Source organism: Primulina huaijiensis, chromosome 16 (genome assembly GCF_012295235.1).
Source record: "Primulina huaijiensis isolate GDHJ02 chromosome 16, ASM1229523v2, whole genome shotgun sequence".
Taxonomy (NCBI): Eukaryota; Viridiplantae; Streptophyta; class Magnoliopsida; order Lamiales; family Gesneriaceae; genus Primulina; species Primulina huaijiensis.
Window position 1 is genome coordinate 1,902,805 of NC_133321.1, and position 25,752 is coordinate 1,928,556.

Below are 25,752 nucleotides of genomic sequence, written 5' to 3' on the forward strand. Positions count from 1 at the left end.
TGTGAGATTAGCTACCATCCGGGAAAAGCTAATGTAGTGGCGGACGCATTGAGCCGAAAGGCGGCAGTTATTACTCATTTATCACTTCAAATACCACTGCAATCCGAGATGCAGCAGTTTGAGCTTACAATATATGCTAGGGGTGAGGCCCCTAATCTTGCCACCTTGATAGCACAGTCGACTTTGAGAGATAGAATCCGTGAGGGACAGTCCAATGACGAGCAATTGCAAAAGTGGAGAGTGAGAGATGAAGCCAAGGGCCGGAAGTTGTATTCTGAGGTGGATGGTATAGTTCGATATCGAAATCGTGTATGGGTTCCTAGTGACGACTCTTTGAGGGAGCTCATTATGAAGGGTGCTCATGACTTACCATATTCCATTCATCCTAGAAGCACGAAGATGTACAAATATCTTCAGTTGTTATATTGATGGCCGGGAATGAAATGAGACATTCTGCGATTTGTGACCGAGTGTTTGACATGTCAACAAGTAAAAGCCGAGCATCAGAGGCCAGCGGGAAAGCTTAAGCCAATTATGGACTTTTTTGTAGGATTGCCAAGGACTATCAAGGGGTTTAATGCTATATGGGTGATAGTTGATCGTCTTACAAAATCAACGCATTTCTACCTATCAAGACGACATTCACCATGACTCAGTATGCTGATTTGTATATTCGAGAGATAGTTCGTCTGCATGGGATTCCTGTATCTATTATTTCTGATAGAGATCCGAGATTTACATCGTCATTCTGGAAGAGTCTACATGCAGCGATGGGGACCAAATTGTTATTCCGCACAACATTCCATCCTCAAACCGATGGTCAGTCTGAAAGAGTTATTCAAATTTTAGAAGATCTACTTCGAGCTTGTGTGATCAATTTCCAAGGAAGTTGGGAACTGAAATTACCTTTAGAGGAGTTTACCTATAATAATAGCTATCAATCATTTATAGGGATGTCTCCTTACGAGGCACTATATGGAAGAAAATGTAGATCACCTATTTATTGAGACGAGATTGGTGAAAGAAGGGAAATTGGTCCTGACGTCATCGAGTAGACAACCGAGCTAGTAGTCAAAATTCAAGATAGAATGAAGACTACACAAAGCCGACAGAAAAATTATGCCGACAAGTGAAGAAGAGAATTAGACTTTGCAGTGAGAGACCACATATTTGTGAAAATAGCACCTATGAAGGGTGTTATGCGATTTGACAAGAAAGGAAAAATTAGTCCAAGATTCATAGGCCCGTTTGAGATTTTGGAGAGGATTAGAACACTAGCCTATAGAGTGACATTGTCATTGATGCTATCTGGAGTACATAATATGTTCCATATCTCGATGCTGCGAAAGTACATGTCGAATCATTCACATGTACTAAATCATGAACCTCTGGAACTGACTCCAAATATGACTTCTGAGGAAAGGCCTATACAAATCTTGGGTAGGCAAGAAAGAAGACTCCGAAACAAAGTCATTCCAATGGTCAAGGTCAAGTGGCTAAATCACTCGGAGGAAGAAACTACTTGGGAAACCGAGAGGGACTTGAGGAATCGCTACCCGGAGCTATTCGGTAAGTTTCAATTTCGAGGACGAAATTTTATTTAAGGGAGGAGGTATTGTAAGGTCTAAAAATAAGACGACGTAATCCAACTGCATGCAAATATAGAGAAAATGAAAAATAGCTAACTAATTGATTTTAATTGATAAATTGATTATTTTGATATGTTCATATGATTTTAAAGTAGTTTTCTACTTGAATGCATTAAAATGTATTTTTAAAGGTTATTCAAATTACGATCGAGGAACGGAGATCGAGGGCTGAAAAATGAAAAATGTTTTTATTAAATAATTGTTTTTAATTATTTAAAATAATGTTGATGATTTTTAATATTTTTGAAAATAAGGAGTTTTGAGTTGATTTTATACGCCGAGACGTAATTTTTATCGGTATTCGATTTTTAACAACAATACGAACGTTTTGACAACTCGGTTAATAATTTCACGAACTTTCCTAAACGAAATATTTTAAATATGCACAATTGAGCTTATTGGGCCTAGTATACCATACTAATGGGCCCAAGCTTACTCTTCACATTTTTATTAAAATAAATAAGCTCATAACCCCCACCCTAAACCCTTATTTACACGCCTCACTTCCCCTCTAAGCACACAAACTCTTTTCCCCTCAAAATACCTCACACACGAAGCATCAACAAGGGGCAAAGCTTCGGTTTTTCTGGGATTTTCAGAAAGGGTCCTCGTTCGTCGTCGTTCTTCGCATTTCAACGTATTCTCGTGTGTTATATACGCAAAAGCACATCATATATCTTTCCTTTCTCATCTATCACACCCTAATATGTATTTTATATGACTTGCATGAAAAACAAGTTACCCTTTTTATTATTTTCGTTTTTACGCAAAACATGGGTTTTAAAGTATGATTTTTGATCCAAAACTTGAGATAAGTTTACATGAAGGGGCTGCCATGATTATGGATTGTTTATGGGTTGTTTTTACATGAGAAACGAGTCCTAAGATGCACATGACAAGCTGCACACGAGGCTAGAACAAGCATGAACCGAATTATTGTGTTTTGGGTCAAAGTGATCGGTTAAGGGGTTAGCCAATGCACGGCTCAACCAGGGCTCGTCCAAGGGTCGGACTAGGCGTGGTGGTGAGTGGAGAAGAGTCCTAGCCATGCTAAGACTCAAGCGCAGCCGTAGGGGAAGAGCCCATGCATGGTGAGGCTCTCCTCAAGCCAACGGGTGGCAGCTGCTGTGCGCATGGAAGGTTGGCTCGGCCAGGGTTGTTAGGGCTGGGCTATGCTAGGTCTCTAGGGTCCTGAGAGGGTGCACAAATGGCTGGGTCAGGGGCTGGCTTGGTGGTTAGAGTCCTAAGCGAGTTGCAAGAGTCCTAATGCATGAGGGAGTCTCGGCCGCAGCTTTCTTCTGATATGGGTGGCTATAGCTCAGGCTATGGTCGAGTCCTAGGGGTCCAATGGGTCCAGTAGGGTCCATAGAGGGTCTGGGAAATGCTTGGCTCAGGTGCGGCTCGAGAGAAAAGGGAGATGGTTCGAGGGTTACGTATATGGTTCGAACTTAGGGTTTAAATGGCTAAGGTTTGAAACGTGGTTCAACGGGGGTCGAATCATGATTCACAAGGGTAAATTAAATATAAAAAGTCTATAATTAAAGTTTGGGAATTTTATATTAGAGTTCGAATTTAATACGGGATTAAAATGCATTAAGAATTTATAATTAAAGAATAAATAAAAAGTCATGGATTTAAGCTAAATAAAAATATGAGGACATTAATTTCTGCTTAAATAATGATTTGGGATGCACTACAAGAATTTCAGCATACAACAACACACATACGACAACGGTTTTTCACAAAAACCGTTGTCGTATACTTTTTAACAACGGTTTTATCGAAAACCGTTGTCTTTTGGGGGGTCAAAGACAACGGTTTTTGTGATCAAAGACAACGGTTCGATAGAACCGTTGTCTTTGAGCGTGTTTTTTTGAGTCAACGACAACGGTTCTATGAACTGTTGTCGATTAGCGTGTTTTTTTTGGACAAACAACAACGGTTTTGGAAAACGTTGCAATATTTAGCGACGGTTAATTCAAAAACCGTCGCTAATTTTAGCGACGGTGTCTCAATACCGTCGCTACGTTTAACTTTGCGACGGTTTTAATATAACCGTCGCTAATTTTACCATGGTTTTTTGCCAAACAACAACGGTTTTGGAAAACGTTGCAATATTTAGCGACAGTTAATTCAAAAACCGTCGCTAAAAGGTTTGAGACACCGTCGCTACGTTTAACTTTGTGACGGTTTTAATATAACCGTCGCTAATGTTACCGTGGTTTTTTTGACAAACAACAACGGTTTTGGAAAACGTTGCAATATTTAGCGACTGTTTGTAAAAACCGTCGCTAAGTTTTAATTCGCGACGGTTTTAACATAACTGTCGCTAATTTTAGCGTGGTTTTTTTACAAACAACAACGGTTTTGGAAAATGTTGCAATATATAGCGACGGTTATTTCAACAACTGTCGCTAATTTAGCGACAGGTTTGTCAAAACCGTCGCTAATTTAGCGTCATTGTTTTGAAAGAACCGTCGCTAAAATTTAGCGACAGTTTAAATCCAAACCGTTGCCAAATAAAAATATGCGACAGTTTATTATATACCGTCGCCAATAGCGACGGTTTAACCAAAACATGTCGCAAACTGTCTATAAATATCTCAATTTTCGTTCCATTTTCCTCCACAACACTTCACAACTCTTAAAATTTTTCTCTTTTACACCATTTTATTACTTCACACAACACTTAAAATTTTTTTTACTACTTCATAACACTTAAAATTTTTCTCTCTTACACCATTTCATCACTGCACACAACACTTAAAATTTTTTTATCTTACACAATTTTATCACTTTCACACAACACTTAAAATTTTTTTATCTGACACAATTTTATCACTTTCACACAACATTTAAATTTTTTTTATCTTACACAATTTTATCACTTTCACACAACACGTAAAATTTTTCTAACCACTTTATAACACTTAAATTTTTTCTCTTTTACACGATTTTACTACATCACAACACTTAAATTTTTTTTCTTTTACACGATTTTAGTTTGGATTATTATTTCTTTTAGATTTATTAAATTATTAAAAGTATTTTTTTTATTTTTCGAAACAAATTAGCGACGGAACTCTTGAAAGATGACCGTCGCTAAAATTAGCGACGGGCGTGATTACCACCGTCGCTAATTTTAAATTAGCAACGGTTTAAATAACTGTCGCTGATTTAAGTAGCGACGGTTTATGTAACCGTCGCTAATTTAAAATTAGCGAAGGGTAGAATTAAAGACCGTCGCTATTTTTATTTGCGACGGTTGATCTACCACAACGGATAAAAACCGTTGTCGTTGAACGGACTTTCAACAACACCCTCAGTTACAACAGTTTTTAAATGGCTACGACAACGGATAAAATCCGTTGTCGTTTGCCGTTTTTGTAGTAGTGATGGTCTAGAGTCAATGAAAATGNTCGCTGATTTAAGTAGCGACGGTTTATGTAACCGTCGCTAATTTAAAATTAGCGAAGGGTAGAATTAAAGACCGTCGCTATTTTTATTTGCGACGGTTGATCTACCACAACGGATAAAAACCGTTGTCGTTGAACGGACTTTCAACAACACCCTCAGTTACAACAGTTTTTAAATGGCTACGACAACGGATAAAATCCGTTGTCGTTTGCCGTTTTTGTAGTAGTGATGGTCTAGAGTCAATGAAAATGAGAAAAAGTCAAAATCGTGAAATTTTACGTCTAGGGGTAAAACGGTCATTTTACACCTGAAAATTAGTAAACGTCATACCAGTGTCCTGAATGCTGCTTTATATGTTAAAATGATTATTTTAAATGTTTATGAAATTTTATAATGAAACGTAAACGTTAAAAGATATGTTGCATGCTTGGTTTAAAAGAAAAACGATTATGATTTGCATGAATTTTTTAAAGTGATGAAAATATGAAATGTTGAAGGAAGTGAAGTAATTTTGACTAATACGAATACGATTATATGTGAATATGTAAGGCCAAGGCTTAGTTGACGGGTGAGAGTGTCGCTGATGTCCCCGCAGCCCAGTACTGTGGTTATATGTAGATGGATCCATCGACCCCCAATATGGATACGAAAGTCACAATTAACGATCTGAATTCAACGAAAAAAGAATACGTATATGTTTATGATGAATATGAATATGTTTATGATGGTATGAAAATGTTTAAGTTTATGCATGATTATGAATTGTTATTTTAAGTAAAAGTATTTTCAATGTTACATGTGATCTGTATACGTATTATTTGCTATAAAAAATATGGTGTGTTGAGTCTTTATACTCACTAGGTGTGATCGATGCAGGTGAGTATGGTGTTGATGGTAGTGGAGGTCTTGATTGTTGATCTGACTCAACTGAAAGAATGAAATCAGTTCAACTAACGAGTCAACTAATTTCACCATCCCAACTGAAGATCAGTTCAGATGACCAATTAGGAGCATCAGTTAGGAATCAATTAGTTGCATATCAAGACAAGCTTATCTAGTGGATTCCAACCACGCACATCGATACAAAAGCAACTGTACGATCAAGGTACAATAATGGACGTTGCAGCAACATTTAAAGACAAAATGTTCCAAGATAGATGTCGGAAAAGTCGAGACACAAATTTCAAGGAATACATTCAAGATGCAACATATACAATTATTGAGTCTCACTGTACGATCAGTTTCCCGCCTATAAATAGAAGTTCAGTGAAGACCAATAACAAGAATAAGAGTGTGTGAAGAAGAGAGGAAACACTTCAACGTGTTATCAGCTTAGTATAGAATCCCCATTTCCCTCGGTGTGTGAGAACATCTTCGTGTGGTATTCATTGTTTAGTTCTCACACACGCACACACAATCACTCACATATATCAGAGAGTTAAGCTTATTGAATAGCTGAGTGAGTCTTTCACAAATTCAATAAACTTGTGTATGTAGTCTTTGACACACAGAAGTTAAATAAGTGTTGGCTGAAAAGTGCTGCCTTCAGTCTAGGCTAGGAGTTCTGTTAGGCAGTAGGGTAAGTGCTAAGCTAAGTGGGTTTGTACAAGTCATTGTATAGATCAAAGTCTTCTAGTGTATCATACCCGAAGAGATAGAAGGGGTGACGTAGGAGCAGTTAAAGTCTCCTAACATTATAAACATGTCATGTGTTATTTAACTGTTTAACTATTGTTTTTTTTTTTTACTGATTTGATCAGTTAGAGCATCCGTCATATTAGTTCTCACCATAACTGAACTGATATGTGCCAAAACTGATTCTCTTTACTTTCAGTTATTCAATTGCTTAGTACATAAAACATATCAGTTTTTCTTAACGAAGGATTACTTCGAGTGTTTTTTGCTTGATTTATAATCAAACTCGATTTAATTCGTCGTTGTAAACATTCTTAGAACACGAGCTATTGAAGCTTATGGAGAATATTGTGTTTGAATCACCTTCAAGGGTGTCCGAACCGATCTTTCAATTGGTATCAGAGCTAGCTGTTCTAATAAGGACATTTGAAAACTTATATTTTAAAATATGTTTTAAAATGGTATTTAAAATGGATTTCAAAATCCTCTTAAAAATTTTATATGAGTTTACCAGGGAAAAAGAGAAGGTTTTGGCTCTGCAACAAACATTGTAGCCACTTCTCTTGACTCCTTAATTTTAATTATCTTGCATCCTGCAGGATGTTAAGTCCAAGCTGACAGCAGATTAGCTAAACTAATTTATTGGATAAGATTTCAGCTATCAGCCTACCAATTTAGCTGATCAATAAACGAAGCCAACTATGTTGAGATGTTTGATGATTAAAGTGGAGCTTAATCACCAGTAATGTACTGCCGCTTCATTGCCATATCATATCAGAATAAGATTATCAATGCGGCTCAGCATCAGTTGAGTCTAGTTAAGTTAACTCGACCAGTTAGCCAGCAAAGAGATCAAATTCAAGTCAAATTAGCTGCTATTCAGGCAAAGAGACTAAAGATCGATGCAGCATCGAAAGCATTCAAGGCGAAAAGTTGTTAGTATATTCAGTTTTATTATGTATAAACTGACTGATATTTGATGTTATTTAAAATTTGCTATTATAGTAATAATTTCCCTTACACTTGCTGGTGTGCGTAAATGTATGATACAAGGGACGCGTATTTGGTTAAATAAACATCATGTTTATCCAGTTAGATTTTATGTAACTGAACTACTATTTTAAGATTTGTTGCCTAAACTGCTTGAATGATGCTAAAACTTCATGAATCGCGTAAATGATTATATTTTAGGGGGGAGTTCTTAATTTAGTTTCTGAGGGGGAGTTATCTTTAAAATTATCCCTCGAATTGAAAAATGTTTTTAAAACTCGTTTTTTTTTAAATTCAGTTATTGAGGGGGAACTTTCTTATCCCTCGATCTGAAAAAAAATTTGTTTTTATTGTTTTTGATTCTCACAAAGGGAGAGAATCGGTGTATCAGTTTTAAATTTTAAATTTTTATTTTAAAAATCGCTTTAATAGCTCAAGTTTTGTGATCATCAAAAAGGGGGAGATTGTTGGAACATTTCATGTTCGCAATCTTGATTTTGATGTTAACAAAACTTGTTATTTTGGGGCTAATGAATTATCAAAGTGCGCAGGATGCTGAAAGTGATCAAGCTTCGAACTGATCAATTACCAAGCCAAAACTGAAGCTATCAAGACGCTAACTAAAAATGTCAACTTATTGCCCAAACTGAATCAGTCCAACTGAAGTATCGAAGACCAGTTCAACTGATTGTCCAGTTGATATGCAGTTCAGCAGAAGACCTTCAAAAGCCCGGCCAACTAATGAAGTGTTCAACTGATTAAGAGCCCAGCTGACCAGTTCAACTGAAAGAATGAAATCAGTTTAACTAACGAGTCAACTAATTTCACCATCCCAACTGAAGATCAGTTCAGATGACCAATTAGGAGCATCAGTTAGGAATCAATTAGTTGCAGATCAAGACAAGCTTATCTAGTGGATTCCAACCACGCACATCGATACAAAAGCAACTGTACGATCAAGGTACAATAATGGACGTTGCAGCAACATGTAAAGACAAAATGTTCCAAGATAGATGTCGGAAAAATCGAGAAACATATTTCAAGGAACGCATTCAAGCTGCAACAGATACAATTATTGAGTCTCACTTTACGATCATTTTCCCGCCTATAAATAGAAGTTCAGTGAAGACCAATAACAAGAATAAGAGTGTTGAAGAAGAGAGGAAACACTTCAACGTGTTATCAACTTAATATAGAAGCCCTATTTCCCTCAGTGAGTGAGAACATCTTCGTGTTGTATTCATTGTTCAGTTCTCACACACGCACACACAATCACCCACATATATCAGAGAGTTAAGCTTATTGAATAGCTGAGTGAGTCTTTCACAAATTCAATAAACTTGTGTATGTAGTCTTTGACACACAGACGTTAAATAAGTGTTGGCTGAAAGGTGCTGCCTTCATTCTATGCTAGGAGTTCAGTTAGGCAGCAGGGTAAGTCCTAAGCTAAGTGGGTTTGTACAAGTCATTGTATAGATCAAAGTCTTCTAGTGTATCTTACCCGACGAGTTAGAAGGGGTGACGTAGGAGCTGTTGAAATCTCCTAACATCCATAAACATGTCATGTGTTATTTAACTGTTTAAATTTTTTTTTTTTACTGATTTGATCAGTTAGAGCATCCGTCAGTTTAGTTCTTACCATAACTGAACTGATATGTGCAAGAACTGATTCCTTTTACTTTCAGTTATTCAGTTGCACAGTATATAAAACATGTAAGTTTTTCTTAACGAAGGATTATTTCGAGTATTTTCCGCTTGATTTATAATCAAACTCGATTTAATTCATCGGTGTAAACATTCTTAGAACACGAGCTATTGAACCCCATATAACCTACTGGAACACCCAAAACGAGCCATGCTCACGAAAACCGTTTAGAACACCTACACTGGACTAGCGCCTAGGTGCTAGCTGTGTAGCGCTGCAGCGCTGGGTAAGCGTCTAGGCGCTAAGCACAAGTGCCGAACCTTAAGCGCTGCGGCGCTAAGTGAGCAGCGCCGCGGTGCTCGTCTCCACGAACAAAACCCTTGTTACAGCCTCGAAGCAAACTCTATCCTATGCCCAACCAGCTCATACTAGGCTCGAACCAACCTCTCATAGACCACGAGTGACTCCTCGTGAACTATCCTAACCATGGCTTATAATCCCACGCACGTCTTCATGCATGCTACCCTCAGAACAACCCAAACCGAGTCTCAAACAAACCATAACTTGCAAACCCGATCGGCCACTAACCAACGCTCATTCCAGATCCGTTTCTCATGCCTAAGCTCCTTCATCTCGACATGTTTGAGCCTCTTACCCATCAGTCCTGACAACCCCTTACAATGTGCCGAAAACATGAGAATCAAAGCATAAAAATCGATTTTCTTAATGTACATGTATTCGAAACTCACATAAAACATTAGATCTACAATATATCATGCGTAATCAATCAACAACATGTAATATGGTGTGAGAGACAAGAAAATGAAGGTATCGGGCATGTCTTTGTGTATATACGCTCGAAAAACAACTCAACGACGTGAGAGACGGACACCAGAGGGACGAGGAAGACCTTGGTTGCATTTTTCCTTACAAAACCGATCAAAAACCCTTGCTGGAAGAGAAGTTTTGGTGCGGCCGTGTGAAGGGGTGAGGGACTTTTTGAGTGAATAATGGGCCTAGTTTCAAAATATTAAAGAGAAATGAGCTCGGCCCAACATCCTATTAAATTAGGCCCAATAAGCCAATTAACAAGTACGTAAAAATATTTCGTTTAAATGTGTTTTTAAAAATATTATCCCAACCTCCAAAAAGTCTATACTTTTCTCAAAAAACCCACTACCGGTTTTAAAATATGGTTCGACGAGAAAAATATATTATAAAATCCCATATTTCAAAAGTTCATAATAAATACATCATATATTAAATAATTATTTAATGAAATATTTTTCCTCAAACTGTTTTCGGTCTTCGCTTCTTGTTCGAGCGTGAAATAATGCCGAATGCCCAAATAAATGCAATCTAGTAATTCCTGAAATAGGAACATATAATCATGTCATAATCATGTATTTAGTGCATTTAAATAATAATTTAGACATTTTAATAACACCCTAGATTTGCATGCAGTCGGATTATGTCGTTCGAATTTCTAGATTTTACAAAGGTTGTTCGGGCATCATTCCTCAATAATTATTCGGAATTTTTTTCTCCTCGAGGTCATTTGGGAGGTCTATTATTCTCTTCGGACCGAGCTATAACGGTTTTCACCCTAGAGTGCCCACACTCAATGATAGTATGGTTGTAGACTTTAAGGAAATCGCAGTACATGTCCGAGGGAGGTCCTCGGGGGCCCTTCTCGCTTTCTCGTGGTCTATAAATAAGGTTTCTTTGTTCACAAATTTCCAGAGCCTGAGATTTGATCATTTTTAAAGGGGTATGCGTAGCAAATTTCCCGAGCAGAGCAGTTGGATTGGTTCTGGTATGCCGAGCTGTGAATCAGGTCGAGTTTCCCTTTGTTCGGGGAGCTTTCTTGGCTCTCTCACTTGAGACATATAAGCCTCCTTCATATTAATGTATTTTTTCGATTTTCAAGTAAGTTTTCAAAACTGATGGGTTGTTTTTTCACCAGAAAATTAAAGAGATCTCATGACCTCAAGCCATGGATGAAAGTGCTGATTAGAAATTCTGGTGTGGTAGAGGGAACCTCTAACACCTTTACATTTAATTTTTGAAGGCAAGCGTGCAGAATCTCTTGTTCTTGTTGCTTCTTACTGAACAAGCTCAAAGTTGTCAGTAGTTGCTTCTTGCTACTGAAGAATCTATGCAGGAAGATCCTACTGAAATCTTGGACTGTCCAGATACTTTTTGGCTCAATAGGTAGTTGTGCTGCTCCTACTAGGGTGTTGAGAAACATCCAACACTTGATGGGGTCGGTATACTGATGCAACAGTGCAACATTCTAGAACCGAGAGAAGTGCTCTTGTGGGTCTCCCTTGCCATTGTATTCCCCTATGTTGGGAAACCTGAAGTAATGAGAGAGCTCGACTGTCAGAACGTCCGATGAGAAGGGAACAGCTCGGGGCAGTGGAGGAAGAGGAGCCTCCCGAGTCTCTCTTAGACGCTCCATCTCCTCTCGAAGTCTTCTCATCTCGTCAGTGACATCAGTCGTGACTTGGGGGTGGATTGTTTCCTTGTCTTTGGACTAACACTTGTTCTACGATGAGGGTGATTAACTCGGTAAGCTGCGCAATATCAAAAGGAGGTGGTGGCGGATGTGGATCATTCTCCTGATTTCGTATGTTTTGATATTGATTGATACTCGCCTCATTGTCCCTCTTCCACGACGGACACGTCTTCTTCTTCCTCTCACCATTTTATCTACGTTTCTTCAATTTTCAACATACAACACAAATTGACTTAGGGTTCGGTCTGGTGAGCTAATTATGATGTTGGCCGAGCAGAGGTTCAGTTCGGGGGCGCCAAAAGTATTTCTGACATAGCCCCTCAGATGCTTAAGTTAGTATAAGACAAAATTTAAATGTGCGAGAGTAATAATGCTAGTTATAGCAATATGTGACCATATAAAACCATGAGGAATACCTGATATTTATAGAGCTGAGGGGAGCAGATACCTTGTCGAAGGACTGTTGGTGAGACAAATCTGTTAAACACTAGATTTGTAGTGATCTGACATTATCTTTAGCTGATTACGAATTTAAAATATACTAAATATCTTGATATCGTTGGAATTTTTCCTGAGTTTTAACCAGATATTTTGCATTTGTAGAATTGTGTATTCAACACCAAAATCTTTTGACTGAGTTCGGCTCAGGTAATCATGCTTTGAACTTGGGTGTTCGGGGATTTTCATCTTGTGTGACTTACTTCCCGAGTAGAGAATAGTTCGGACTCTGTGTAAGATTTTTGGCTTAGACTCTGACCTTAAATGTATCGATAATGAACCTTTTATTTCTAAAATGGGCTTAGGTAACAAGTGCTTCGGGTCGAGCTCGGGTCGTGTCCGCTACTTGGGGTATTAATAGTATATGATATGATATCTATATTTTAAGGGGGGGAAACTCATATTTAGAAACTACAATCTAACATTCACCACATTCCTAAATTCATTTTTCAGAAACTTTTTCCGAATTTTCAAATCAAAGTATAAAATTACATTAATCTACTACTGCAATATTCCCATTATTATCTTAAAGGGATTTGTGCAAGAATCACATCTAATACTGCATTTGCATTGCTACTTTCAAAACAAGAATCTGATCCTCTTATAACATACTCGGCTTTGGGGAAATCAATTTAAATATGCCATCATCCACTTGCACTATTTTTTCATTTAGTAGACTCAAAATGAAAATATTCTCCAAGCTTGTTTTTTTTAAATAAAAAAAACACTATTTTTTTTTTCTTTGTTATAATCATCATCTGTTACTCAAAAGCTTCTGCAAAATATAAATGATGGCCACTATATGGTAGAATCAATGAGATAGGAACCAATAAAAAATTGAGTTAATTCAAGTAATAGTTAACACGAAAAGATATTACAGAATTCATTACATAAACGAAATGTGATTTGCACTTTCATGCTTGTTCGGAACAATCTATAATTTTTTTTGAAATTTCCTCTCTGACAGCCTTCAATCCAAAAGTTTTGAAAGCTCAACTAGCTTATTGAGCCTTCACTAATTGATGAAACTCTACAAACACCTACTGATGTTGTAAGCGGCAAATCTTTGTAGCAGGCAACCAACTCCTTGGAAGTCCGCAAATCCACTTTAACAGTTTCCCAAACTTTCTTTTTAGGGTTCAAAATGTCATCTGGCAAACCTTCGAACCCTTGAACTGTCAATCTTTCACCAACAGTGGCGGCTGGGGGAGGCTCGACCAACTCAACCTAAGCAAGCAACATCCATATCAAACTTTCAAAACTAATCACTTATTTTGAAATGTCCATGATTAGAAATTGCTCTAGTAGTGATGAACTAGAACATTGTACAACGTTCACATGTCTGTAATGATGGTAGCACCAAAACCGGTTGCGGGAAACTTTGCTAGTAGTTACTTCAAAACTAGTTTCGATTTTATTAGAAAAAATCAATGCATCCACTTTTTAACTACAATAAAATCTGCCCATTAGTGATGAAGACTACAAAACAGTGCTCTTCCAAAAATTAATTCACCAAGATTATCAAGAAACCAGTTGGAATTCCTTTTTTCTCCTGTCAGCTGTGGGAAGCTTCGCTAGCAGTTACTTCAAAACTAGTTTCGATTTTATTAGAAAAAATCAATGCATCCACTTAATAAATTTAATAAAATTTGCCCATGAGTGATGAAGACCACAAAACAATGCTCTTCCAAAAATTAATTTACCAAGAATGTCAAGAAACAAGTTGGGATTCCTTTTTTCTTCATTCGGTTGCGGGAAACATTGCTAGCAGTTACTTCAAAACTAGTTTCGATTTTATTAGAAAAATTAAATGCATCCACTTATTAACTATAATAAAATTAGCCCATGAGTGATGAAGACCACAAAACAATGCTCTTCAAAAAATTAATTTACCAAGAATGTCAAGAAACCAGTTGGGATTCCTTTTTTCTTCCGAGTCCTCTAATGTAACAAAAAATGAGTCCTAAAGGCTTTTTTCTAGGAGGCTTTACATTTTTGAACCAAGAAGCTTTAGAGAAGAAAAGATCAAGGCATACCAAAAAGAATGGCACGATCCTTGACCAGTTTCAGTGAAAATAGACATCCAAACCAAAGAAACGCTGAGAAGGTAAAAAATTCATGAACAATGTGAGGCGTACCTTTGTATGATCACTGTTAGAAGCAGCAAGGACCATAGCTTGAGACTTTATGCCCCTCATGGCTGCAGGCTTCAGGTTACAGAGAACACATACCTTCCGATTCTAACAAAAATCATTCTTTCAATTTGAGTCAATTTAGAATATTACTCGTTAGAGTGCTTGTATGTTCCGTGTTGTAAATATAAAACAAGACTCGATAAAAGAGAAATAGGGAACCTGCATCTCTTCAAGGGGAATATACTTGACCAAGCCACTAACAACTGTTCGAGGCTGGCGTTCACCAACATCAATCTCTTCGACATATAAAGAATCAGCATCAGGATGTTTTTGAGCCTTTACAATGAGACCAACACGAATATCCAGTCTACTTATGGAATGTTCTGTTTCAGCAGGAGATGAAACCTTAGGTTTTGCATCAGCTGATTTGTTTGGCCGATCCTTCTTTGTTTTCCCATCTATAAAGAACAAAAATAAGCTGTAATTGAGCAACAACGACCAACTTCATTNATATATATCAGTCAAGCATCTAATAACCACTACTTCAACTGTTACAGTAGTTGAAAGATTTAATGAAACAAAGAACTGAAATTTTCAAAAATATCACTCCTATGTACATGTACATTTATACTTACTGAAGTACTAGTAGGAAAATCTTTAATGTAGTCTCCGCTAATTTGCATTCTAGTGATGAGAAACATGTCGATGACACATCATTTTCAAATCACCTTTACAGCCCATCAAGTTGCTATCAATTTAGTGTAGCGTAATTTCTGAAAAAATAACTTTATTTCAAGTTCATGGAACTTATTCCTCATTATGTATAGAGAAAAATGGATGTTCCTAGCGGTTCTGTGTAGACAGTTTGAGGACTTCATGCATTAGTAGCATTGATTGGGATCTTAATGCCTCTTCATTGGTACTATTCAACTCTAAGCCCCTAGGAGGACTCTTAACATGGTAAAACCCGAAATGAAACAATTGCCTACAGAATATTCTTTGCAACTTTTCCATTTCTATTCCTTTCAGATTCTGGATCACTCAGCGAATGTCTTCTAACCTCATATTCTATCATATTTTTTTCACTTCCCTAGACAGTGTCTTATCGTCTGCTAATAGGCAAAAACTGAGAAAAACATCCAATAGACTTTGTAAGTTCATCTTAAGCTGCTAGAAGTTGCATGATAGCTAAAGGTAGAATCACATAGTATGTCATCAATATCTTTTGGAAGCATAAATCATAAACATTCTCATGAACTCCATTATTTTAGCATGCATCGTACCAAACTGATGGAGCTTTACTATAAGGGGCCAAAGAAATGTTGACCCATGAAAAATTCCATGCATCCTCAGTATAGCATAATAAGGGATTCAATCTCGATTAGAAGTCCTTGACATTAATCTGTTACACTAAGAAGAAATTCATGTTTCACTTCTTTTCCAACCCATTTACACAAATACATTAAATCATATCTTCGAATTCTTCTCGCTATATCAAATACCACTAACATACATGATGAACTAGTTTTAGAAAGCAGGAGTGATGGACTTTAATGATTGTCTTTCTTCAAAATAGATACCTCTCCACTTCGAAAATGTCGCATAATTAAGATGTCCCTACCACAAAATGCACAAGACATCGAAGGCATGTTTAATAACTTTGCAAGCAATAACTGCACTCTAAGATGATTATTACTTGGAATACAAGAAATAATACCACCATATTTGGTAATTTGAATAAAATGTTCTGGAAGACCTTCACGTAAGTAAGGTCACGAGCTGCATAGAATGATAGCTCTAGAATATATACTCGCGAGTCATTGATGCACAAATTCATATAAAAAAAAATTTTTGTTCTTTGCCATGCATGACAAGGCAACAACAACCAACACAAGCAAAAATTTACAAGCTCGTCACAATCTAAGGAGCTCTTTCTGTCTACTCACAATGGTGATGGCACCACCACTGGTAAAGCCAGTGTTTGAGCAGTTTGGGATTTGTGGTGATATAAGGTTTAAATCGAAGGTGGAATTTGAGGGTGAGGATTAGGCAAGAAAGAACAGGAGAACGAGAATTTAACAAACTGAAACATTCGTCTTTCCTGTGTTTGTATTATTGCCAATACTCTTAATTCCATCCGCATAAATAGGTGGATTAGTGTAACTAGAATCATAATTTTATAAAAGAATATTTGAATATTCCTTTTTAGGTTTAGAAAACATCGTGTGCTGGCGTTTGAACATAACAAACTAGGAAGAAAAAAATCGTTATTCATCACATTCATTAAGTACAATTATGAAACAGAGAAGAAAACAGAGGAAAAAAAATAAGAAGTCCATTTACCACATTTAGAGCACCACATAGAAAACTGGTTTTAGATCACCTCATCTCCAGAATATAATACAAAAAATGGAACAATAACAGATGAAATTGCAGATGTTAGAGAGAAAAAAAAGTTTAGTGCGAACATTTTCAGGTTTACAGTGTTCTGCCAAGGAGCTACAAGTTACAGGGTCGTTAAACTAATAAAAAAAGAGAACGAGTGTAACCTGATATCTTTATTTCTTTAAATTTTTCAGAAATTTCCTTGGCATCAGCTTTTGCTCTCACAATCCTTTCAGCTTGACTTCCAGAAAATTTGTCTCTATAGAACTCTACTTCTTCGTCTTTCTGCACATTATATAGGGGTAGAGTCATATATAGACAGGCAACAAAACATGATAATTACTTCAGCTACATGGATTCATAAAACATGCTGTCAAAACGAAGTGACAAAAATGAATAATACCAGTTCTCTGAACAAAGGTGTTGGGGTTCCAATTCTATGACCTGAAGGTAGAATCTTCCAGGGTCTTTTAACTTTTTCAACATCACCTTTTTCGTCAGCAAGTGAAACTTGTCCTTCATGAGGTAAATTCAGCTGTTTAAGCACCTACACAGTCGTGGATGTAAATGCATCACATGAACAGATTTGTTTCTATGTAAAGATGCAGCTCATCTGGAGATCGAAAAAGTAGCTGGGGTCAAATTACCTCAAGAGAAAATGATGGCATAAAAGGTTCTAAAAGACATGCAAGAAGATACACCAATCCAGCCGCAGTTTTCATCACCACGGAGCAGGAAGGTCGATCCTCTTTGTAAAGCTTCCAGAATTGGCTTTCCTACATGGTAAAATGCGAATACAGTGTCTGATGTTTCAACATGAGAGCCATCATAAGTCCATCAGCCATGGCAGAAAAAAATTAGGACCTCAATTGATTAAAATAACCTCATAAACCTTTGCATAATCAATATATAGTTAGCACAGAAAAGATTAATATTTTAAAGCACGTCACAGGCATATACTTGTAAATAAGAATTTCCTTCACCAGAAATTGTCATGGCAAGCTTCAACCCTTGTTTTAATTTCACCTGAATCAAGATAGTTAAACAGTAAATAATTGCAGCGTAGGGTCCTTCAATAGTTCAAGTCAAAAATTACGTGATAGCATAATTAACAGCTACAAATTTTGATTACCTTCTCCATAGCTTCTATATACTGATCTATATAATTACTAATTCTTTCTCCCAGTGCCATGGTCAATGGATGGGAATCTGCATCAGGAGCATCAGGAATGATAGAACCATATCCGGAACCTGATGTAATAAAAAAAATATTTAAAAGGTTGGCTGGTCCCTCAAAAAATTTTCAAAAGTGAAACAATCATACCGATACCATCTACATCAGAGTAATGAAAGCCTTAAGGCACACATGCAAACATTGATGCTCTGTGAACTGCATTGGCTCTAAATTTTTTTTCCAAGGGTATCTTTTAGTGATCTTACAAAACGAGAACAAGATTCAAAAGTAAACTTAAAAGAGGAATTTTTCATGTATTGGTTCTTAATAAATTGCAACACGTTATTGTCGAGCAAAAAAAGTAATGCACACACCAAAGGGAAAAGGATGCGACAATTAGAAATTTCTTCCACTCTCTACAGTACTAACGCATTGATAATTTATATTAGAATCATGGATAATGGTAAAGTGACGCTCTCCAAAAGATTCAAGACTTCTGTTATGAAAACAAGAAAAATAACAGGAAATAATTTATATACTTTCTGGTAGTAAAAGACTCAACTGGATACAACCCCTACTAAGGGAATCAAAATAAATAAACAATTAACAAAGAATACTCCCTAAGCCTCCATACATAGTCTTTAAGAAATCAACAAAGTCTGACCTATAATTGATACATAGTCATTAAGAAACCAACTAGGTATTTCCCAATGAGAGCACAATCTCAAATTTCTAAAAAGAAATAAGATAAGTGACCTGGGTCCTTCGCAATGAAACTCAAGACTCTATTAACATAATTTCCAAGATTATTCAACAGCTCACTGTTTAACTTTGCTTGCAAGTCAACCCATGTGAACAACGTATCTGATACCTATCAACGGAAAATTAATTATCCAGTCATCCATTAAATAGGAGATGCTGTCGAGGTACTTCAAGTACAAAGACATACCTCTGGTCTATTTGTCAGCAAATAATACCTCCACACCTCCACGGGAATGTTGGTGTCTTTTACATCATTTCCAAATACTCCAATCCCCTTGCTCTTGGAAAATTTTCCTACACACGAACATGAAACAATTCAACAAGGGTGAATATTTATATGAGACTTTGAATTGAAGGTATTATCATCATAGTCCCAAGAAATATACATTTGATTATTTGATCCACTAGCTAAATAACCTGATTCATAATTCAAGTATTCTGTAACACTAATGGTTTTCATCAAAGTCCAGTTTTCACCCGTTCCAATAAGTGTAGAAGGGAACATCACCTGAAAGGTAACGATAGAATAAACAAAGTAATATTACACTAAAAAAAGGAAACATAGTTTACTAACCCTGTTAACAAGGATTACCACAAAATAACCAGGTGGCTGAAATTATTATAAATGAAGAAGTAAGCTTCCAAATAGCCATCACCTCTCCCTACCAAGCGGTCCACACTCGCAAAAGAAAACAAGAAAAACTCCCATCCATGGTTCATCCACACACACATTTATAATCCAGAGCGGAAAAATCACCAACTAGAGACATGCTCGGAAGTTCTAAATATGGAAAGAGTAAATATCACCAAATACAACGTATGTCAAATTGGCTACAAACAATCCAATTACCAGCTACCAAGAGAACAATCATTAAAACCTTGAGTAAAAACTTTTAAGAAAATAAAAAAAGATCCTGCAAAAGACAATGATCTCTGATGTGCTATACATCACACTATTCTATGCATCAAATATTACTCAAACAGCATAACTTAAACTCGTTTACGCTTACAGTATGAAATGGCACATTATCCTTGCCCATAAACTGGTACAGTTCAACATTTTCAGGATTCTTCCACCATTTCTCCCACTCAGTTGTATGGCATGATGTGATTGAAACATATCCAATTGGCGCATCAAACCACACATAGAAAACCTAATCATTAAAACAGAACATGTTATATGACAATAATATGCTAATAATGGGCATTTTCATTATTGATATCTTTTCCAAGGTATTTAAACACAGGGCCTAAATCATAATAAGTATTTAAACAGCAACTCTTTTCAACTAAATTCACCTTGTCCTTAAATTTGTCAAGTGGAACAGGAACACCCCATTTCAAATCTCTTGTAATACATCGTGATCTCAACCCTTCTCTGAGCCAAGCATGTGTTGCTTGGATAGCATTCTGGCTCCACCCTCCAGCAACGGACATGTTGCCAATGTACTCTTCTAACTTATCCTTAAGCAAAGGAAGCTCGAGGAACAAGTGATCTGTATCTCGAATATGTGGAGTACTGCGACAAACCTGTACATGAAGCAGGCTCAGATTTTTTACTCTACCCCCTACAACTGTTGAACTGCTTAAAATTAATACTACATACATTCAGTTTTTACTTTTTCCTAGTTAGAAATTTGTGTAAAACATGCATCACAATGCAATTAAGAAAGAAAAGTGAATTGAAGGACAATTCAATGCCACCAAATCATAGGTCCAAGTCAATGACATGGGTCCTACGTAACAGTTTCATTAGCACACCTTGCATTTCGGATCCAGAAGTTCCGTCGGATTTAATAGTTTTCCACACTTTTCACATTGATCTCCACGAGCAGAATCATAGCCACAACCTGGAGTTGGACAACTACCCTCTACAAGTCGATCAGCCAAGAATCTTTTACAAGTCTCACAATAGAGCTGCATGAAGAGATCATCATAAATGAACTTCTAGATGATGTCAATTGGTTAGAGAAACAGATTATTACATTTAATTATCACACGAAGCACAGGAACCAAGAGCAAAAGATAACCATAAAATCCCGGAGTTCAAAAATTATTCATGCACCTGCTGCATTGTATTTTCAGAGAGCCAATTATTTTCCAAGAGATTCTTGAAAATTTCTTGACAAACTTCAGTCTGCTGCGGACTTGAGGTGCGCCCAAACTCATCAAAATTTATATTAAACCATTCATACACCTCTTTATGAATAAAATGAAATCTGACATTAAAAAAACAGAGAAAGCAAAATTAGAACAGATTGATGAACATATTGCTTATGGGTCAAATAAAGTACAGTTTCATATGCTGGCTCATTCATTCATCATGAGATTTTTCTTTCTTCGCAATGATGTATAATTTTTTACAAAAAGGCATATGATAAGTCAGTTTTCAATCAGGAAGGCTGACTTCAACTCTCAACACAGTTTGCAACCAGAAGTTCTATGTGCAATTGTGACGCCATATAAGGTTGATCTTTGTTAACGTAAGAAATGAATCAATGATTGGCCCCATCTTTTATATAATTAATCTGGATAGTGGGTATGAAAATGCCCTTGTATAAATAAGCATCAGAGTCCAATGACATGAAGACTTGAAACTCGAATCGGCAACAACTATTTGAAAAAGTCAAAAACACGATAAAAAACCATCAAATATTAACATCAAGTAACAGAAAGAATTTCTTTACATTCAAACAACATTATGCAATCACTAATGACAAATATTGAAACAAATCCCCTTAATTCATGAAAAAATAAAACATGAGTATTCATTAAATTCATAAACCCAGGAAACATAAAAAAGAATCATGGAAAATCCTTGACTTTAAGCCACAGATAACAGTCAACTAATTCTTTCACATGAGTTCAGAATGACAAATTACTTATCACAAATTTCTTTGGGAGAACACCCTTCCTCCATAGCCTTGGTCTCCGTTGCGGTTCCGTACTCATCCGTACCACAAATATATAAAGCATTATACCCTCTAATTCGGCAGTACCTTGCAAACACATCAGCACTCAACACACCTGTTGAGAAAATAAGTGAAAAAATAAATCTCTAAATAAAATTCACCATGCACGGAAATATTTCTTTGCAACCATAACTGCGTAGAAAAAATGAGTTTCTCCAACCATCATTCCATGCATGTACATAGAATTGTGGGAAATAGTGAGCACCAAAAAAAAAATTAGGGGAAAGCAAACTTTGATGATAGAAGTATGGAATCCACTGAATTGAGGTCCTGACTTAATAAAGTATGTGGTAAATTAAATAAAAGTGTCTCTGATTCTACTTTAATATTTCAATATATTAGCAACAAACATCATGTGAACATCTTCACACCATCCCAGCAAGACCGTGATTCAGTATATTGAATACAGAGATTTAAAGCTAAGAAGCTTGCACATCGAAAAGGAAAAGATACATATAAACCCAATTTTCCAGAGAGGGAGCTCCGATGCACATAATTGAGATCCTAGAATTTGAATGTGTAAAAAAATACCAGTTCAAATCTAAATAAATTTGACAGTAATATTTAAATACGAATTCCAAAGCTTCAATCTTTTCGATACCAACATAATTCACCAGGTACATACCAGAGCTTGCAAATATTAAAAACATGCAACAGTGAAATTGTAATAATTACATCCGATGATGTTGCCAAGGTGAGGAACGTTGTTAACGTAAGGCAAGGCGCTGGTGATGAGTACGTTTCGCTTGCCAGGTATCGGCAGCTTCGCAGCGGCGGCGGAGGAATGATCGCCCATATCCGGGTATTGTGGGCTTTTACGCAGCGGAAATATAACGTAAAAGAATGGAAGGGGCAGCAGCCTATAGTAGTAAAAAAACTTCACTATTGGGTTTAGGGTTTGAAGTCTTATTTTCGCATTTTTCAAATTATTTTATTTTTTATCATATAAAATGATGTATGCTCACTATTTGTCAGATTAATTATTTTTCTGCATCTTTGACTAATCCAAAAAATGTTTTTAAACTCTTCGAGCTTATATGTGTTTTTCGGAAAAAATTATATACAAAACATTGAAAATCTGGAATAAATATATGATATTTCAAAATTAAATATTTTAAATCTAACACTAATATATGATTTTTGAGTACTCATGAAACGTCTACTACTCGTTCTCTTTAAAATATACTAGAAATCTTTTTTTTTCCTCCCTTTAAAACCTTTCGACCGAAATGCAAACATATATAAATATATTTACTTTGCACTATTTAAAATAATTCACCAACTTATTATTTGAAAATCCAAAAGAATGCAATGCAAAAACATAAAGTCGTAAGATGACAACCAAACATAAAACTAGTATTTTTTTTCAAAATAAAGCATAACCTCTTAAATCCTCTCAAAAGCATTAAAATCATAAAATCTTTACAATCATAATAATGCGGAAAACTAGCAAAGGTCATCGGGTTATATGCACCATCAGTCCAACTAATTCAACCATCAAGTCCTCCAACATCATCAAAAGCATGCTCACTTGCATCATTCACACCTAGTGAGTCTAATGACTCAGCAAACCTTAACCGTTATAACAACTAATACATATACATTCACATGCGATAGTGAAAATACTTTTAATAAAAATAGCTTTTCATGAACATGCATAAACTTTAAACTTTTTTTTTCCTTTTATCATATACATATATGTATACATTTCCCTTTAAGGTCAATTCTGTTCATTAATTGTGACCATCCTCTCATCCATCGGTCAATTGAACAATCTCAGTTGTAACCATGGTACCAAGCGGCAAGGCAACATTAACCATTTTTTTGTTATGTACATTGGCCTATAGTCGACGGGGACATCAACAACACTCTCACCCGTCAACTGAGCATTGGCCTTACATATCATCATATCCTTTCGATGGAAATTTGGTCGTTGGATTCCCACGGGGCTTTGTCCCATAAACGGGTTCCACTGGGCTTCGTCTCTCACGAATCCTTATTTCCTTACCGTCACAATTAAATCACTTCTTTCAAAACATTTTTTCTCGTTTCCATCACTTTATAAAAAATATGCAATAATATCAATTTCTTTTAAGCCAAGCATAAAACACATCTTTTATCATTTATCTTTTTCCATCATAAAATTTCATATATTTCAAAATAAACATTTTAACATCCATTACACCATTCAGGACACTGCCAAGACATCTAACATTTTTGTTGGAAACTTAATTTCGGTAGTTTGACAAATTGAGCGTAAAATATTGAGCAAACTGATCAAGAAGACTTAAAAGAACTAATCTAAAACACGCAAACTATTGGTTGCCTAACAGAAGATTAGTGCGCAGAAAATCAACGGCAACTAAACTAAGCTAACTGAAGATTGTAGACGACTGGATGATCAGTTGGAACTGATCAGTTACACTACAATCAGTTGAGAGCAATCAGCTTATCCTATCGGCTTTGTCAAAACTGATAAAACAGTTTTACATATCATCAGTTGAGGAATGTAGCTATCAACCGACAAATTGTACAAAAGCATACTGAAACTTGTAGTGGGAACGTCGCATTTCAGCAATGATACAATGTCCTACTGTCAGAAGAATGTCGACGTGGCAAACAAAGGATATAAAGATTCATATCGCATTCATTGTTACCGTTGGAAGCAAAGCCTATAAATAGCCAAGAAGAACAGCGGAGAAAATACATATATACATAATGTTCAATCAACGAAGCTGTTATTATGCTGAAATCACTTCACAAGCTTTCTGTTCATATTCAAAATATTTCAAAGCTCACACTTAGCATATACATTCATAGCATTCAAGGCTATAATTTGAGCTTACAAGCACAAACACTTACTGTTATATTATTTGATCTTATAGAGATCAGTTGTGCTAAGTAGTTTTAGTTCAGTCGAGTACTGTAAACTGTATCGAAAATAAAAGTTTCAGTTTTGCATTGTTAAGTCCAAAACTGAAGTGGGTCTGTACAAGTCTTTGTGTTGATCAAAGTCTTTTAGTGAATATCCTAACTTCTAGATAGAAAGGGTGACGTAGGAGTGATTGAAATCTCCGAACATCCATAAATCTTGTGTCTCTTAATTTCATTTTTATTCTATCTGTCAGTCAGTTTATTTTCGTATTTTTATTAGTTAATTGATCGACATTGACAAACAAGATTTCTGAGCTCAGTTTATTACTAAACTGACTCATTATTCGAAAATGGTGTAAAATTGTCAAGTGTTTATTCAACCCCCTTCTAAACACTTCTTCACCACCCAACCGATCTTATCAAGTGGTATCAGAGTAGTTGAATCTTGTTCCTGAATATTCCTATCTACAAACTGAGTATTATGTCTTCTTTCAACAAAATCCCAATGTTTTCCAGAGAAGATTTTGACGATTGGAATATTAGAATGCAGGCTCATCTAGTTGCACAAGATGATGACATGTGGTATGTTATCACTGAAGGACCCATGAGAATACTGAAAACAAACACTGTTGTTGCTATAACTGATGGTGCACCACACCATATTGAAAAGCCCAGAGATGAATGGACAGCTGAAGACAAAATAAAAGCCAATTGGGACAATGTGGCTAAAGACATCTTGTACAAAACGTTGGATAAAATTACTTTCAGCAAAATAAAGATGTGCAAGACTGCAAAAAAATTTGGGAGAAGTTAATTCAGCTCTGCGAAGGCAATGAGAAAACCAAAGAAAACAAACTCTCAGTTGCTGTTCAAAAGTTCGATAACATCAAGATGAAGACTTGAGAGTCTATGCACGAATATGATCAAAGAATCAGCAGTATAATAAACGAATTGAATGTACTTGGAAAGGTGTATTCAAACAAAGAAATCGCGCTGAAGGTAGTCAGAGGTCTTCCCAAGGAATAGGATGTTAAGACAATGGCAATGAGAGAATCAAAGGATCTAAATAAGGTCGAACTAAATGATCTATTTGCT

General features: G+C 36.2%; 1 protein-coding gene across 1 annotated transcript; it reads right to left on the bottom strand.

Annotated features, from left to right (window-relative positions):
- Window positions 1–13,156: 13,156 nt before the first annotated feature.
- LOC140961380 (probable methionine--tRNA ligase) lies at window positions 13,157–22,656 on the bottom strand. The gene is made up of 17 exons (XM_073419869.1): window positions 22,459–22,656; window positions 21,694–21,838; window positions 20,877–21,030; window positions 20,573–20,728; window positions 20,111–20,341; window positions 19,822–19,965; window positions 19,229–19,319; window positions 18,999–19,105; window positions 18,806–18,920; window positions 18,008–18,126; window positions 17,836–17,901; window positions 17,523–17,651; window positions 17,279–17,422; window positions 17,040–17,160; window positions 14,710–14,948; window positions 14,494–14,595; window positions 13,157–13,582 (listed from the first exon to the last, which is right to left on the bottom strand). The coding sequence occupies exons 1-17, from the start codon at window positions 22,577–22,579 to the stop codon at window positions 13,352–13,354; spliced, it is 2,415 nt and encodes an 804-aa protein (XP_073275970.1). The 5' UTR covers window positions 22,580–22,656; the 3' UTR covers window positions 13,157–13,351.
- Between the last annotated feature and the right edge of the window lie 3,096 nt (window positions 22,657–25,752).